Raw genomic sequence first — 16,174 nt, 5'->3', positions numbered from 1 at the left:
TTTTTTAAACAGTTGATGGAAGAAAAAGTGATTTATTTTCTAAAATGTGGATGACAATCAATGAGCAGAGAGTAGGAATTGGGACAATTTTAAGAATAAGAGATTTATAATAATTGAAGGAGTTGAAGTTTGTTGGGAGTTGAAAATTGAGTTTTTTTTTTTTTGGTAAATAGTTGAAAATTGAGTTAGCATCCTTATAAAATTAGAGGTGTAAAATATTCAAATATTAACACCAATATTATCTCTTGAAACTCTCTCTTAAAATTTTCTGCTTCCTTGTCCTTTATAGTTTCTTCTATTCTTCTTCTGTTTCAGGTATTGTTGAGAAAGTTACACACACTCCTCTAAGTGAAACAGTACCATTTTAAACAATTCAACCAAAATCAGTTTTTCACCATATATACATATATATATATATATATATATATTTCGATGATCTATCAATTTCCATGTACTGGATTGGGCTGACAAAAAGGGCAGCTGTAGAGGTTTAGGATAGGAGTGAGTGAGGACCTTCTCTCGATTCTCTCAAAGTCAGAGAGAGAGTCAGTCAAAATATGTGTGGTCTTCAACCTCCAACTTCTTAAAAGCTCCAAGACTCAAACTTTGGTGGTCTTCCGTTAATGAATGATAAAATTCCGAGGGAATACCAGTCAGTCAGCCAATCGGGATTTGCTAAAGAGTAGCTCTTACCAGGTATGGCTTTCTTAGCTGCTTCTTTTGTTGATTCCGGATATGACCATAACTAGATTTGGGTTCTTTTCCATCGGTCTTTCTTCTTTCTTGAGAATCTTGTGTGGAATATTTTTCTTTTTTTCTTTTTGTCAAATTAGGATTTTTTTTTTTTTTCCCCCCTCTCATTTTTCTTCATCGGTCTATGCATCCACAAAGTGTTTTAGTTCATCTTCCCTATTTTTTCGATTTTTAATCTTGTATTAGTTGTTGATAATATCTGGTTGAATCCATTTCACCGGAAGAAGAGGATAGAAAATGAGGAAAAGAAGTTAATTTGCCATTAGATTTTGGAAGCTAAAATTTTAGTAGTAATTATTATTTGAGAGTTGGGACTATTTAATTGTTGTGTGTGACTGAACTGGAATGAGTAAATTGTGCAGGGAAGGCAGGCAGGGATAATGTGGAAAAGCAGTAGTTCAGGACCAGATTTACGAGGGCAGGTAAAAAGGCAGATGACTGAAGGAAGCCGCGGTTTGAGCATTTTTAATGGTCTGAAAACCTTACCAATGTCCCCAGAAACACTAATGGCAGAGATTAATAATGCCATTTCTAATCTTGAGTATGCCCGTGCAACTGCTTTCCTTGATTCTTTATCTGATTCCCTCTTAGACAATAATAAGAGCTCTGATGGAGCATACAAGGCAGATTAATGTGCAAGCATTGGCTGCGGCAATTAGCCAAAGCTTGATTGAGTATGTTCACCTCCTTTTTTAACATTTCTTGACTACCTGATAAGACCTCTACTCTGCTCTTGCTGCTGATCAGCTGCACTGTCTCCTCTCCAGAAATTTACCAACTCAATCTATGGCTCCATTTCTACTTCTAGACTGCAATCTTTCTGTGATTCATTAAGGGTAGCTTGGGGGTTTGCACAGAAAATGTCTCTGAGCTGAGCTGAACTGATTATATTGATCCAATTGATTGGTGATACTGCTTGCTTATCAATAAATGGTAAAAAACGAGTGCCATCCATTACAAAATCGTGCTTTTTCTTTGCCATGACTCTTGTAATCTTGGTTTTTTTCGTAGAAAGTTAGAAAACGGAAACTTACAAGGAATTGGAGAAGTTTGTATTTTAGGATGCACCCAAAGTACAATAATTGTTACTTGTAAGGATGCTTCGTTATGTTATCTCGAAATATTGACCACTTGTTTATATATTCTTTATCATAAGAATGCTTGGATCTAAATTGGATCTCTGCTGTAACTTTGATTCCCTCCCTTTGGGACATAACATTCTTATTGGTATTAATATCATAAAATTCTGAAAATCGAAAGGGAAAAAATATGCAATTTAACGTGTGGACCATTAGGATTTGATTTTGGGTTATCGTTGTCTGATAAGAAGATTCTTTTCCTCTTGTTTCTGGATTGGACGTGTTTCAGGTTGAAGTTTTGAAGAAATGAAACTTCATGCTAAAAAATAACCAAAAATCAATAAAAACAATGCTCCAATTTTCCTATAGAGGCCATTGTTATCCAACTTTTATCTGAGCGAATTTCATTATAATATTAAACATTGGTCCCCATTTAACGGGACCAATATCCTTAATGGCTGAATTTTTATTCTGCATATTTTCCACCAAAATAACTTACAATGGGTGGAATATTGTTTTCAGTGGTTTTCGTCAAAATTGTAGTATAAAATACAAGTCATGGTTTGGTCATATGTCCTACTTCACCATGACTTTAACTTAAAGTGAGCAGTGAAAACTACAGAAACGAGCACTAAATGCAGTAAAGTAAAGAAACCAACACATCTAAAAGGTCCATTACGCCTATTAAAAATATGATTCAATTGTTGAATCTTAAATAAAGATTAGAGTTATTTGTTAAAACGTCTTATTGTTCTATTTTAACTTTGTCTTTACCCCAAAGAATGGACACAAAACATTTTCGAATAAGCTGCAAAGCCACTATCAAAATATCCTCTCAATCTCAGAATAAAAAAACGAGGTGGAATTATCTACACGAGTTTTGTATATATGTTTTTTTCTCTGCCTTAAAAAATCAATTGCATTTTATCTACAAGATCCAACAACTCCAATATGAGCATCTTCTATCATGAAGAGTCACCAATTCCATCCAAGCGATGCAAATTTCTTGCAGCATGTTTGAAGGATGTATTTTCCAACTGCCACACCTTTGGAAATCGGGTTTCTACTTCAATCCCTGACGAGGACCTTCCACCTAGTGACTTCGATGATGAACAGGAAGTACTTACTGATCACCATTCCCAACTAAAACATACAACTTTTAAGTTTTTCATTGTCTATGCCAGAATGGGTTTTCTCTCTTGGTTGCTCTTATCCATTTTTTTATTTTTTTTATTTTCCAATCTCTTTTTCTTTGCAACAGGTGGTTGTTTCAGCAATTAGAAGCCGTGCAATGGAGAAGTTAAGAAAGAAGCCAAACAATTTGACGGACAGCTTTTCGTGGATTTACTCTCCGATAACAAGAGAATTGTACATAACCCCAAAAGGAGTTGAGCAAAAAGAAGATGATGGAGGAGAAGAGTTCGTGTCTGTTAAAAGCTGCTTCTCTTGCTCATGTTGTTCAAGTGCTGCAAGCAGGGATGCATTTCTTTCTGTTAAGACAAGCTTTTCTCGTACTCCAAGCCTCAATGGGCTTGAGTTTATAGATTTCCAGAGGCGTTCGATAATTCAAGAGTTGTGCCATTGCGAAGGTTGGCCTTTTGGTCTCTGCCGTAAGGCTGTGTTGCTTCCTCCTCTGCCCAAGTCCCCTTCTGAATCCTGGTCATGGAGTAAAAGCACTAAAATTATTAGGATTTAATGTTTAAATGTTCTTTTCTATCTTTTAAAATTTCCCCTCTTTTAGTAATGAATGCAAAACTAAACTGAATAAGAACTGCAATTAGTAGTGTTGTGTTCTTTCCTTAATAGCAAATAAAGAAGTGCAATTAGACTTCTTTCCTCCCCTTTATAGCAAATTGTAAAAAGAGGAGCTAGATTAAAATGGAATCCGGGTAATTCTTTTCTTTTTTCTAGAGTAATATTTTCTACCAATCTTCGCCCTAAAATTTTATATTACTTTTTCCTTGATGGTTTCCACCAAAGTGATCTTTTTCCAACAAGATTTGCCTCTGATTCTGTGATTCATGGTGGACGGCGGACCCTACGTTGCCCATGCTAATAAGCCACCCAAGGTGCCCAAGGCGTGCATAGTTTGACCTACAAATGGGACTGACCTACAAATGGGACGCACCAATTCCACCATGCGCACTAGTCAGTCGGCCTCAGCCATTAAGTCACGCAACTTCGACTGAAACCTATGCTTCTAGGCTTCGGAAATAGAAAAGTAATGCAACGGGCTTCCAGTTCCAGGCTTTCCAAGCTTATTAACTCGTAGACAAGGTTATCATCCTAAGCATCAGTTGGATAACCAACCAAATGTTAAGTACCGAGTACCTAATGGTTTAAACAACGAGCCCGTCAGTCTAAAACTGCAAGAAGATACAGCAAAACGATGAAGATGATTAACCAATAATTAGAATCAAGCGCACCATGCCACAACTAGGTCAAATAAACAACTTATGAGGATAAAGGACCACCCCTTTTTACTGTTTCAGCCAGTGAAAGACTGGTGGTGACACATTTTATATCCATTTTGGTTTTGACAAAATATCTTATTGTCATTTTGCAGATGGCATAAACGACACAGACATTGATATAAAGCATCGATACAATTTTACTATCCAGAGAACTAACTCTGCTATAAAATACTCTATTGTACAAAAAGAAGAAGAAAAGCTCCGGCATTTTTGTCAGCACATGCACAATGAAAATGAACAAGACCTTGCTTATTCTGCAGGAAAGTAGAAGTTATAGCATTATGGGTTATAATCAAGAAAAAAAAGGTGTACATTTTTCCGCTCATTGTAGTTGACAAAGTTAAGCTCTTATTAAATAACATCAAAACCCAAACAATATGGTTTTGGAGGAGAGGATATGTCAGCTTGTCTTCAAACACTAAGAAACAGGACTCCAAACACAGGAAAGCTCGCAAATACAATAAGAATATGCATAACTGTGGGGCTAAGCTCTGTGCTCGATGTATGACCCAGAAAGCCCAGAAGTTCCCAGAAGTGTAACCTGCACTCAGAAAAATAAAATCAGTGTCAGAATTAAAGCAACAGCTTTGCAGGAATGAAAAACTAGAGGTTGAAGTATCCATTTAATAGCGAGTTTCGTTAACAATTCACATGAAAAATAATTACGAGAACAAGGCACTTTAGCTTTTGCCCAAATGTTTTCCTAGAAGCCACTTGATTTTTCTTTTAAAAAAAAAAAGTCACTTATGTTTTATCTCACAGATATAGGCAGGTATGTGGCGAACACCATCTAGCAACAAAATAGCAAACAAAAAGGGCTCAGATACAGTGCAAAGATTTCTTAATACCTTTCCCCACTCAGAGCCCATGCCACTGCATCTCATCTTCAAGTATATCATCTTTGACCCCACCTCTGTCTCTACTTTCTTTTGCAAATAAGCCTCATTAGGTCCAAATGCACCCAAATAGGTATTGTAGCGATCAAAAATAGTGCGAAGTGCCTTCACATGGTCATCTGACAGGGGTTTTACATTCTGCATACATATTCAAAATATCAAACCTTAAGGACCATGAAGATTTAAGAGAAACAATAGTTCTCAATCCACAGAGGCAGTACCTCGCCACTCATTCCAATTGTGTCATCAAGTTCCATCTTCAAATTCAAGAGCATCCCAGAAAATTCCTCAACTGCCTCGGCTGCACGAAAAACATTCTCTACAACCTCCTTGCCAGCCTTGTCTTCGGTATTTTTTGATAATGCAGCCTTTGCATCATGTATGACATGATTAGGGAGATGGTCCCAACTGGTAGCCATCAAATCCTTGAAAGCTCTTTCTAGATCAGGGTCGGCTATGGAAGGCATGGGAACATGGTCTTCACTGTAAAAACGCCTACTTCCCAACCCCATTGAAAAAGGAGACCTGCAGTCTGCAATTTGCATATTAAAATAGCATTCAAAGAATTGAACACGAACGTGAACAGATAATGGAAATAATGCACCATAGTGCTGCTACAGGGTCTCCCCAAATGTAACCTTTCAAGCGGGGTGCACAAGCACCATGATTAGCATCTTACATCAGATTTTGTCAAACTATGATAAAATTATAAAGGAAACAACCTCATTTTTTTGCTCACGGTGTTTAAATCTTTTATTATTGTATGATGATAATAATCAATTAAGTTCTGTCATTTAGAATCTGACTCTCTAGAATATATAAGAAGAATGCCATGGGCTCAAGCAATCACTGATCATATAATTACCACATAAACATGAAATCAACCCCACACTTTGTTAACTATCAGTTTCAAACTTTTCTTTTTTCCCTTAGGCAAAACTAATAAGAATAATCGAATAATAATAGCGGCATTATTTATTGTTGCTTTCTTCAAGTTAGTTTTAGTATGACTAAAGAATCAATTCACCACGGGTGAGAAAATGAACAGCCACGGAAGAAAATATAGGAAATAATACGGTTTAAACCCAAATAAATCGTACTTGAAAAACGGAGAAACCAATACAATATTGAAAAATTAAAAATTAAAAATTAAAAATTAATTGAATCCCTTCGTAGCAAAGCCCGCTTAATTAACTGCAAATTTTAAAACTTGCAAGCATTTATAAAAATCTGATTACCAAACAAGTAGGAAAATAAAATAATTTCATAGACCCAAAAAAAAAAAAAAATCGAAATTCAAGTCGATGTACCAAAAGAGGAAGCAGAAATTAGAGAAGAAAAAAAATAAAGGTACCGGAAGAAGCAAGGGTGTGGTTGGGTGAGGTAGAAGAGGCAGGTGGGGATGAGAGATTGAAGAGGCTCCGACCACCGCAGTAATGGCGGAGCAGCTGGTGGTTGACGGCAGCCATCGCATAAGATCTGGAGCTGAGGGAGCGGTACAGTGATCTCATAGCCATCATCTTCTCCATCTTTCTCTACGACCTTCTTCCTTCTCTTCGCGAAACAACGGTGAATTCGTGAGTCTTGGTGTTATGTGACGAGCCCAGCTGCGCAGGAGTTTTGGTATTTTGCTGCGGCTCATCGAATCAGACGCTGACACTTCGACATGGCCGGTGCCAGCCTCGTTTTGTTTATTTATTTTCTTTTTCTACTTTCGATTTTTTTTTAAAATTTTTTTATTAATAATGTCATCAAGGATGGATGCTTTTAATTGGGCCTTCGGTTGTTCAACATACCAAAAGGTGGGCTGGGCCAAAATAGGGCTAGGGAGACTGGGCAACTTTTAACCCTCATAGTGTACTATATGCATTCACGAATAGCTTCATACACCTAACATAGCAATTACTGAAAAATTGAATTATATTGTTTCGTTATTTGTAGGGCTGGGCAAAACCCGACCCAAACCGACCAACCCGCCCGAACCGAACTATTTGGGTCGGTTTGGGTTGGTTTTTAACTGTTAAACGGGTCGGTTCAGTTACATATGTATTGAATCCGTGGTTTTCGGTTCGGGTTACGGGTGGGTAGAAAATTTACCCAACCCAAACCGAACCGACCCATAATAATCCAAAGGTGAAGGTTTAGTCATGAAATATGCATGAGGTCCAAACTGGCCCAAATCAAAAATACAAAAAATTGGGCTGAAAGTGAAGCTCATCATAAGGCCCAAACCGGCCTAAACCAAAAATAAAAAAATTTGGGCCGAAGCCCATCAAAAAGCCCAACCCAGCCCAACCCGTGAACCCAACCCAAACCGAAAAATATTCATTCGGTTCGGTTTGGTTTGGGTTGAATGTAACGGTCGGTTCGGTTCGGTTTTGTACCCAACCCAAACCGAACCGGTCGGTTCGGTTTAAAAAAGATCACAAAACCGAACCGAGCCCACCCCTAGTTATTTGTATATAAAACTACCTTCCCACCCTCATATCAAAAAAAAAAAAAAAACAAAACCACTGTATGGATCAGAAAAAAAGAAAAATGTATATGGTCCATTATTTATCTTCTCCAAGGTTAACATAAACAACATCTTTTGCCATCATTTATTTCTACTTTTTTTCAGCGCATGGTTTATACTATCTTAGCCATGCAGTCATGTCCATCTACAGATTAAGAGGGACAAACAAGAGGAGGCCATTAAATATCTTGAGAGTAAATTAGTCACAACCCTCCAAGACCCATTGTGCTTATCCAATATGGATAGCTCAAGCAAACCAGAAATAGTCTATGAACTGCAACCCTTCCTCCGAGTGTACAAGGACGGCAGCGTTGAAAGGCTCGTCGGCACGGACACAGTCCCTCCATCCACCGATCCCACAACCGGCGTCACCTCCAAAGATGTAACCATCTTACCCGAATCACAGATATCTGCCCGCCTCTACCTCCCAACGCTCGCAATTCAAAATCCGCACCACAAACTCCCTCTACTCGTTTACTTTCCCGGAAGCTACTTCTGCGTCGTTTCTCCATTTTCTTCCGAATCCCACAGATTTCTCAACGCCCTTGTCGCCGAAGCCAAAGTCATAGCGGTCTCCGTAAATTACAGGAAAGCCCCTGAGCATCCTATTCCCACGGCATACGAAGATTCCTGGGCTGTGTTGCAGTGGATTATTTCTCACTGCGATCATGGCGGGCCTGAGGCTTGGTTGAATGAGCATGCGGATTTCCAAAGGGTGTTCTTGGGCGGAGCCAGTGCTGGTGCTAACGTAGTTCATAACTTGGCTCTGGTTGCTGGAGACCCTGACTTTGGACTTAGCGTGGAGCTCTTGGGCGTTGCTTTGATCCACCCGTATTTCTGGGGGTCGGTTCCTGTCGGGTCGGAGGCATTGCAACCAGAAAAGAAGGCGTTCGTAGATCGGATTTGGCCGTTGGTGTGCCCGTCCGTGCCGGACAATGATGACCCTCGGATCAACCCGGTTGCGGAGGGTGCACCTAGCTTGGCTGGGGTTGGGTGTAGGAGAGTGCTGATTTGTGTGGCTGAGAAGGACGTGTTGAAGGATAGAGGGCGGTTTTATTACGAGGCGTTGAGTCGGAGTGGATGGATGGGAGTGGTGGAGATAGATGAGACGGAAGGTGAGGATCACGTGTTTTTTTCGTATGATTTGGAGGGTCAGAATTCAAAGGATCTGATCAACCGCTTGGCCGCTTTCTTTAATAGAGACTTGCCTCCTGTTTTTTGATTTTTATTATTTTCTTTTATTAAAGGGACCGCTATTCTATTCAGTCAAGTTTTAAACAATCATCGGCTTATCGTTTTACTCTCTGTATCAATTTTGACTATATAACCTTTTTCTTTTAATTAAAAGATTATCTTTCAATAAAAAATCTGCCGATTCTACAACGAAAACAAAAATTGACTAACGATCTACGACTAAAAACGAAACGAGATAAGAAAAATAATATATATAATTGGTTACGCAAGTTTGACATTTATTGGATTTTGATTCTTGGTATCAATTTATATTGCTTTACTTTTCCTTTTTTTTTTTTTTAATATATTTTTGGCTAGGTGCATATAGTTTTTATTAAATGTACCATATTTGTTAACAATTGCAAGCAAAGCAATAATATTTGCCTCTTTCAATAAATAATTCATATTTACGTTACTGTCACTTTGGTCTTCAAATTCTCAAACACATTTTGCGGGATAAACACATATGTTATAATAAGATAATCCCCTCCACAATGATGTGCGAATCATATGATATCGTCAAACAAAATTATAAAATGTTTAATGATAAAATATTAGTAGAATAAGTGTGATGTAAGAGGAATTTTTTGATAAAATTGATCTCTCTTTTAAAATTTAAGGAAAATCAAATCCGAATAAGCATGATGGATGCTTTTTTCTTTTTCTTTCTTTTTTACATATATGAATATGATGGTAATTTTAACTAAACCCTGAAAATAGTTAAAAATATGAAAAGTCAAAATCGTGAATCACAATTATGGTAGAGACCCTGAATAAAAAATAGAGAAATGTGTTCCCATGTCTGTGCAAGTGTTGCTCGTCGGACGTGTCTCATCATCAAGTACCAATCACTAGACGAAGGCAGAAGAGGCACAAGGGGTAGGTGTTACAATTTTTAATTTTCTTATAATTAGAGACCTACTTTTATTTAATTAATTTAGAATGTTTTTTGTCATTCACTCAAGGATTATTTTTTTTATTCATACTTATGGGTTAACGGGGATGCTCATTTACAACAATACCCAAACATCAAAATTTGATATCAAATAAATCACTTTGTTGCATTATATTACGTGCAAGCACGCATGTTACGCAGAAATTAATAGACCAGAGCTGTAAACACATGAAAAATATTATAACATTCTCGCTCGTTGAAAAAGCCAGCATAAGAAGCCAAGATTCTCAGCTGCCTAGTGGCTTGTTGGGTGCAAGTACAAACAATATAGTCGCTTTAAATGATAACTTTATCTGAAATCTACATTTTTTTAAATTTGTTATTTTATAAATAATAAACTAGAACCTCCTCTGCTTTCTTCTTAATTTACATGTCTTGTTTGTTTTTGTTCTTATCTTAGAAGTTGGTATATATCTACAAGAGCATATAAGATACAGCTTATTTACAAAAAATACATACATATATATATATATATATATATATATAATACAACTTTTAGGGGGTTGGAACGAACTAATAAATTATGTAAAATTTGATGGCAATTAAGGCCTTTTTGTTATCAGTTACCTAACTCCCTCCCTTAGGTGACTTCGAAGTATTCTAAAATGCAAATCGTATTAAATATATATGTTGGCGGCTTGAAAGACAGTTCATGTTTATTATGGAGAGGTCGTATGTAGCCTTGATGGGCGGAGACACCAATATTTTAGTCTATGAGCAGATTCGAACTTTATTAGAAAAAAAAAAATATATATATATATATATATTTATTATGTATTTCCATAAGGAGAAATAATAATAATAATATAATAATATGAATTAAATTTTGATTCAAACATGTCCATTTCGTGCAAGTGAAAACATTGTCAACGAAATAAGCCAAATTTTATTTTCATGAATGAAAGATGGAATGCCAGGCCTGGCTATCTATGTGGGGTCCAGCGCAGTTAGATACCATTTAAAACACCATAGAAAAACAAGAGCCTTGCTTGTCTTCTACTACTACATAATCAATAAATCCTCTGTTCGTCCCATTCAATTCGCATTTACACTGCCTCTGCGTGCGTTTCTTTTCTTTATTTTGACTTCCAAATTCTCTCTCCCATCAACTCCTTTTTTTTTTTTTGTTATCATTTCTCTTTATTTGAGGCATGGATCTGAGCGAACGTGAAGTCTCTCTCGACGTTTTCCCCTACGTTCGAGTGTACAAAGATGGAACGTTCCAGAGAACCGCTGGGACCGAAATCGCCCCGCCCTGTTTGGATGCTCAAACCGGAGTTTTATCCAAAGATATCGTCATCATCCCGGAGACCGGTGTCTCAGCCAGAGTCTACCGTCCCGACACGGTAAAAGCCGACCAAAAGCTTCCCTTGGTTGTTTACTTCCACGGCGGAGCTTTTTGCATATCATCGATCGCTGACCCAGTTTACCACAACAGCCTCAACTTGCTGGTGGCAGAGGCCAACGTCATCGTGGTTTCGGTGGACTATCGTAGAGCTCCGGAGCATCCTCTTCCGGCGGCCTATGAAGACTCCTGGCAAGCCCTCCGATGGGTTGCTTCACACTCTGTACAAGGAGGAGCTCTAGAAGACGGCGGCCGAGATCTAGCGCCTTGGGTCAGAGATCACGTGGACTTTGACCGTGTGTTCTTGGCTGGAGATAGCGCAGGTGCTAATATCTCACACCACTTGGCCCTGCGCCTCACCGAATCAAACCCAACTCCGAAACTGAAGATTGTTGGCATTGCAATGATCCATCCTTACTTCTGGGGAAAAGACCCTATTGGGTTTGAGGCCCAAGATAATTTTCGGAAGGCAATGGTGGACACGTGGTGGACGTACGTGTGCCCATCAGACAAAGGCAACGACGATCCTCTCATCAACCCTTTTGTAGATGGAAGTCCGAGTCTTGCGGGCTTGGCGTGTGGAAAGCTTATCGTTTTTGTCGCAGAGAAAGACATATTGAGGGAAAGAGGGAAGCTTTACTTCGAGAATTTGGTGAAGAGCACGTGGAAAGGAAAAGCGGAGATTGTGGAAACGGAAGGAGAGGATCATGTTTTCCATATCTTCAACCCACATAGTGAAAAAGCTAAGTCGTTGATTAAGCGCTTGTCTTCTTTCATAAACTATTGAAGCTACTTAGTTTATTCTTCACAGGATTGCGTTATGGGTGGAAAAGGAGACTTTTATCTTTGTCGTTGTAGTATTCCAATAAATATTCTGGAATGTGGAATTGGTGTGGGGTATATGTAGTACCTTTATGTCGCTTCTCTTTTTCAACTTTTTGGTTTGCTTGATTGAATACAAAGTTCGCTAGTTAAAGAAATAATTTCAATTTTTAGATTTGTTAATTATGAACCGAACAAATTAAATATTGACTTCGGAACTCCATCAAGCAATGGTTCTCTATCGTTGGAATTTTTTTTTTTAGGTACAATGGAAAAATAAACAAACATTAAAAAAAACTATCCATTCAATGACTTTGTCTAAATATTCTGTGTGAAAATAGTAATCTACTTTAGAAGAATGTGTAAGATATTTTAAAATGTAAAATTATTTTAAAAAGTTAATTTTTAAAAAAATAAAAAAATAAACTATTTTATGTACATTGAAAAACAATTTTAAAATTAATTGTACAATGTTTATGTGGCCACGTAAACAACAATCTGTACTGATTATTGAAGATCTCTTAGTACATTTGATGGTATTCATTTATCAAGTACCTATCATTACCAAGTCGAAGGATATAACTCATAAAATTTTGAACTATTCAAGAAACCATGCATTAATGAAACTTTCACAAACCTTTTTCAATTACCATAAAACAATATATATATATATATATATATATATATATATATATATATAAAGAAAAAAGGGAGGAGAGGGGCGAATGTTTGCAGAAAAGTTTCAAGAATAGTGCCCATATTGTCTAATCATAATGGTAAACTTTTGAACAATGACTAGAACACGGCTAAATCGAGCATTATTTTTTCATGAGCTATTTAAGCTTCTTTTTTTATATAAAAATAAATAAAAAATTACCAAGATTTTCATAAATTCTAACCTAAAAGTAGGATATTTAACCCAAGATTAGTATTCTCAATAGTTTTTTACCAAATGAAGAAGATAGCCAACAGAAAATAAATCAAATGCATTGTAGATTCAATGAAAAACAAAAGGAAAAAATAGAAGAAAATAAAGAAGCTAGTTTTATACATTTAATTACTTTGGTTTATTAAAAAAATAAATAAATAAATTGAGATCATACATAATTAAATTAGTTACAATTATATATTGCCCAAAACACAAAAAATTGAAAGTTCATGGAAATCCTCAAAAGGACTTTAGTTGTAGCATTGCAAAAAATATTCTGAAATGTGGTATAGTGTCGGTATATGTAGTATAGGTTAACATGTCAATAGAAATATCTCATAAAACTTTTTACTTTAACCACATAATTGGAACAACTGCGATTTTATTTAACTAGAAGCGAAATATATAAATGGACAGAACAACCCATACCGACGCAATTAACCTTTCATAATCCATTTTTAGTCTCATAAAACAACAGCGAAGAACAGTGTCCATATTGTCTCATCTTAACGTAAAGACATCATCTTGAATTTCCCAAAAAAAAAAAAATCTAGAATACAACCGTATCCAGCATGGTTCCCAATGTTTGAATAATGTTCGAAGACATCAAGTTGGAAACATGTTCTTCTAAGTGCTTTTTCGCATCTTGCCTTCCAACATTTGCGATTGCAAGCTTCTCTGGTGGTAACTCATCTTCCTCCTGTACTGCCTTGTTGTACTTGATAGCTAAGTTAAGCATCTCCTGCACACCCCCATAGAGACCAATAATCAATAAAACTTCTAAAAGGCAAAAACAAACGGCCTAAACACACAAATGTTTAAGCTTGGAAGAAATATTCTGATGGTCAAGTGTGATAAAAAAGGTGGACTAATGGGTACAAGGATAACAGTTGCTCCCTGCTTGAGAAACAGACAAAAAGAGAGAATTATAAGGAAACAATATTAACAGGGCATCTAAGCCATAATCTCATGACCGCATGGATGAGTATATAAGAAATATCCATGGACCCCTATCAAATTCAGAATAGCATTGTGAATGCAGAAAAAAATTAAAAAATACCATTGCTTTCATATATATAGTAATAACTAGGCAAGCCACATTGCAATGAGATGCTTACAGGTTATCCAATAGCCATGAATAACCTACTGCTAAACACGGTTCCCATGGATGTTGCCCACCAGGCAGTTATTACCTGGTGGAGAAAGAGGCATATTTGCAAATTACTCTGCTAGTCACTTTTCACTATCATATTTTCATATATTATTTTCTTTTTCATTTTTGACCATATCAAGAACCATGTGTTAATATTGAACGATGACTAACATGACCAATTTTTTCAAGGTGGCCAAAACACTATTTTTAAATTCACAAACCCGTCACTTACCTGAACTGTCTGCTCATTTGTTTTAGAATGGGTGTCAAATCGCCTAAGTGTGAGCCCATCAGTCCATTTCTTCTTATGAAGGTTAAGTAACATCTTCTCCTCAAGTTCATTCTTTCTGTAATTAATAGCTATTGAGTAATAATGCCGGTTCAAACCATGGATCAGTGCCTGAAAGGAGAAATTGTGAGAAGTCAAAAAGTAACAAGAGCAAAACAATGTCATTAGGAAACTGCTTCTTCAGCACTCACTTGAATGGATGGTTTATTAAGATGGCCGAGGTTGGATGTAGTCTGTCGGGGTTCTTGGCCAAGCATCATGGTCTGTGGGTTGATAAGGCGAAAGGCATCAATCACCACCTTTCCTTTAACACTCTGAATTGGATCCACCACCACAGCAACAGCTCGCTGATTTAGAGCTTCAAAACTCTACAAAGTTGTAACAAACATAAGAAATTATCCCAACTTGATTATGTTGCATATAATTAAGCATAAACCTCCATGCCCCCAAGAAATTCTTGCTTTTAAAAACCAGGAGAACAAAGCTAGTTAAAAAGAAAGGTCCAAAACTATAAACAAATTAAAAATTTTCTCTCAAATTCTCTGAAAAAAAAACTCATCAGATTCTTGAGCAAGCAATACACCAATCAGTTTATTCGGTTGGATTAGTATAAAAATAGACAAAATAAAGTCTCGATTCTGAAACAATAAGAATAAAAATAATATACAACCTGCTGTGTATTAATGTCCACACCAGAGAGCCAACAGCCAAATCCAGGATGAGAATGGTACCAACCTACAACCATCTCCGGTCTACAACATCAATGAAAAGAAATAAAATTAGGCAGACCAAGGAAGCAAGAATTCTATGTATTGCCATAGCTATAATGAGATTACAAAACAAGTCAACTCTACAAGATGCACATGCATGTTAACCATGGCAGCTTTAGGCATCTAGTAAACTAAAGAAGCAGACATACCGTCCAGTTTGTTTAAGCATATCAAGCATGTTGGTTTGGAAAACATGATCAACGGCTTCTACACTAACACCAGTACCACTCTGCGGCATTGCAAAGACGTCGACAACACGAACAGTGTACTCATCCACAAACTCTCCCAGCATCAAACCCATAACCTCCATGGGAACCCCAGCTCTTCCTTTAAATAATCAAATCCCATAGAACTCAGTCAGAAAATAATTTTGAAACATATACTCTAACCCTCAAATCCACAAAAAAGTCTCGCAATATTAAGAAAAAAAAAAGTCCTATATAGGCTTTTGAATATGTAATCTCAAATAGCGATTCATAAAAACCCTAATTAGGGGTTGGAAATCCAAACATTAACCAAAATTCATTCAAGGAACAGAGAAAACCTTAAAACCCAATTAGGGTTTAGAATCGAAGAATGTGCAGAAATAAAACAAAACAAGCAGGAGGAGATAAAATAGAGTTAAAAGGCGTACCGTGCTTGAGCATTTTGAGGAGGGCGAGGGAGGATATATAGACCTGCTCGGAAGAATCCAGAGTTGGGGAATCGGGCGGAGGGTGGCCCAAAGCTCCTCCGGCACCGGCGAACATCCTCTGAAGCCTTTCCATTCCTGACATACTCCTCTCGCACCAGATCTCTGCTTTCTTTGGAAACAAGACTGCTTTTGATGGTTTCTTGCTTCTCTGTACTACCTCAGAACCTCTTTTTTTTTTTTTTTTTGTTTAATTGTCTGCTAAGATAATTTCCATTTATTATAAATAGCTGGATAATTTTGCAATTATACCCACTGACTTCTAATATTT

The 16,174-nt window shown here is 37.0% G+C and overlaps 6 protein-coding genes across 6 annotated transcripts; 4 read left to right on the top strand and 2 right to left on the bottom strand.

The window, feature by feature from the left end:
- The first annotated feature begins 233 nt into the window (after window positions 1-233).
- On the top strand, window positions 234-1,893 carry LOC107420894 (uncharacterized). Its single transcript, XM_060817408.1, has 2 exons — window positions 234-696; window positions 1,116-1,893. The coding sequence occupies exons 1-2, from the start codon at window positions 628-630 to the stop codon at window positions 1,383-1,385; spliced, it is 339 nt and encodes a 112-aa protein (XP_060673391.1). The 5' UTR covers window positions 234-627; the 3' UTR covers window positions 1,386-1,893.
- Window positions 1,894-2,656: 763 nt separating this feature from the next.
- Window positions 2,657-3,748, top strand: LOC107420939 (uncharacterized). The gene is made up of 2 exons (XM_016030031.4): window positions 2,657-2,951; window positions 3,094-3,748. Exons 1-2 carry the CDS (start codon window positions 2,784-2,786, stop codon window positions 3,526-3,528), a joined length of 603 nt encoding a protein of 200 aa, XP_015885517.2. The 5' UTR covers window positions 2,657-2,783; the 3' UTR covers window positions 3,529-3,748.
- Window positions 3,749-4,536: 788 nt separating this feature from the next.
- On the bottom strand, window positions 4,537-6,874 carry LOC107420938 (succinate dehydrogenase subunit 5, mitochondrial). Its single transcript, XM_016030030.4, has 4 exons — window positions 6,557-6,874; window positions 5,424-5,734; window positions 5,155-5,340; window positions 4,537-4,847 (listed from the first exon to the last, which is right to left on the bottom strand). Exons 1-4 carry the CDS (start codon window positions 6,729-6,731, stop codon window positions 4,791-4,793), a joined length of 729 nt encoding a protein of 242 aa, XP_015885516.3. The 5' UTR covers window positions 6,732-6,874; the 3' UTR covers window positions 4,537-4,790.
- An 822-nt stretch (window positions 6,875-7,696) lies between these two features.
- LOC107420888 (probable carboxylesterase 2) lies at window positions 7,697-9,084 on the top strand. The gene has a single exon (XM_016029953.4). It carries the CDS (start codon window positions 7,956-7,958, stop codon window positions 8,937-8,939), a length of 984 nt encoding a protein of 327 aa, XP_015885439.3. The 5' UTR covers window positions 7,697-7,955; the 3' UTR covers window positions 8,940-9,084.
- A 1,713-nt stretch (window positions 9,085-10,797) lies between these two features.
- On the top strand, window positions 10,798-12,233 carry LOC107420886 (probable carboxylesterase 2). The gene has a single exon (XM_016029950.4). The coding sequence runs from the start codon at window positions 11,057-11,059 to the stop codon at window positions 12,035-12,037; it is 981 nt and encodes a 326-aa protein (XP_015885436.2). The 5' UTR covers window positions 10,798-11,056; the 3' UTR covers window positions 12,038-12,233.
- A 1,193-nt stretch (window positions 12,234-13,426) lies between these two features.
- LOC107420882 (26S proteasome non-ATPase regulatory subunit 14 homolog) lies at window positions 13,427-16,101 on the bottom strand. Its single transcript, XM_016029942.4, has 6 exons — window positions 15,847-16,101; window positions 15,362-15,539; window positions 15,113-15,194; window positions 14,634-14,810; window positions 14,386-14,553; window positions 13,427-13,742 (listed from the first exon to the last, which is right to left on the bottom strand). Exons 1-6 carry the CDS (start codon window positions 15,986-15,988, stop codon window positions 13,551-13,553), a joined length of 939 nt encoding a protein of 312 aa, XP_015885428.1. The 5' UTR covers window positions 15,989-16,101; the 3' UTR covers window positions 13,427-13,550.
- Window positions 16,102-16,174: the final 73 nt, after the last annotated feature.

This window comes from Ziziphus jujuba, chromosome 5 (assembly GCF_031755915.1).
Source record: "Ziziphus jujuba cultivar Dongzao chromosome 5, ASM3175591v1".
NCBI lineage: Eukaryota > Viridiplantae > Streptophyta > Magnoliopsida > Rosales > Rhamnaceae > Ziziphus > Ziziphus jujuba.
This window is presented reverse-complemented; position numbering and strand designations above follow the sequence as displayed.

What these genes read in the sequence shown, in the direction of transcription:
- LOC107420894 (XM_060817408.1), top strand. Translation starts at nt 628, where the DNA reads ATGATAAAATTCCGAGGGAATACCAGTCAGTCAGCCAATCGGGATTTG. An exon ending in TAAAGAGTAGCTCTTACCAG is followed by an intron (nt 697 to 1,115) that starts GTATGGCTTTCT and finishes TAAATTGTGCAG; the next exon opens with GGAAGGCAGGCAGGGATAAT.
- LOC107420939 (XM_016030031.4), top strand. Translation starts at nt 2,784, where the DNA reads ATGAGCATCTTCTATCATGAAGAGTCACCAATTCCATCCAAGCGATGC. An exon ending in ACTTCGATGATGAACAGGAA is followed by an intron (nt 2,952 to 3,093) that starts GTACTTACTGAT and finishes TCTTTGCAACAG; the next exon opens with GTGGTTGTTTCAGCAATTAG.
- LOC107420938 (XM_016030030.4), bottom strand. Translation starts at nt 6,731, where the DNA reads ATGGAGAAGATGATGGCTATGAGATCACTGTACCGCTCCCTCAGCTCC. An exon ending in CCACACCCTTGCTTCTTCCG is followed by an intron (nt 5,735 to 6,556) that starts GTACCTTTATTT and finishes TGCAAATTGCAG; the next exon opens with ACTGCAGGTCTCCTTTTTCA. An exon ending in TGGGCTCTGAGTGGGGAAAG is followed by an intron (nt 4,848 to 5,154) that starts GTATTAAGAAAT and finishes TTCTGAGTGCAG; the next exon opens with GTTACACTTCTGGGAACTTC.
- LOC107420888 (XM_016029953.4), top strand. Translation starts at nt 7,956, where the DNA reads ATGGATAGCTCAAGCAAACCAGAAATAGTCTATGAACTGCAACCCTTC.
- LOC107420886 (XM_016029950.4), top strand. Translation starts at nt 11,057, where the DNA reads ATGGATCTGAGCGAACGTGAAGTCTCTCTCGACGTTTTCCCCTACGTT.
- LOC107420882 (XM_016029942.4), bottom strand. Translation starts at nt 15,988, where the DNA reads ATGTCAGGAATGGAAAGGCTTCAGAGGATGTTCGCCGGTGCCGGAGGA. An exon ending in CCTCAAAATGCTCAAGCACG is followed by an intron (nt 15,540 to 15,846) that starts GTACGCCTTTTA and finishes GATTATTTAAAG; the next exon opens with GAAGAGCTGGGGTTCCCATG. An exon ending in TGGACATTAATACACAGCAG is followed by an intron (nt 14,811 to 15,112) that starts GTTGTATATTAT and finishes ACAACTTTGTAG; the next exon opens with AGTTTTGAAGCTCTAAATCA.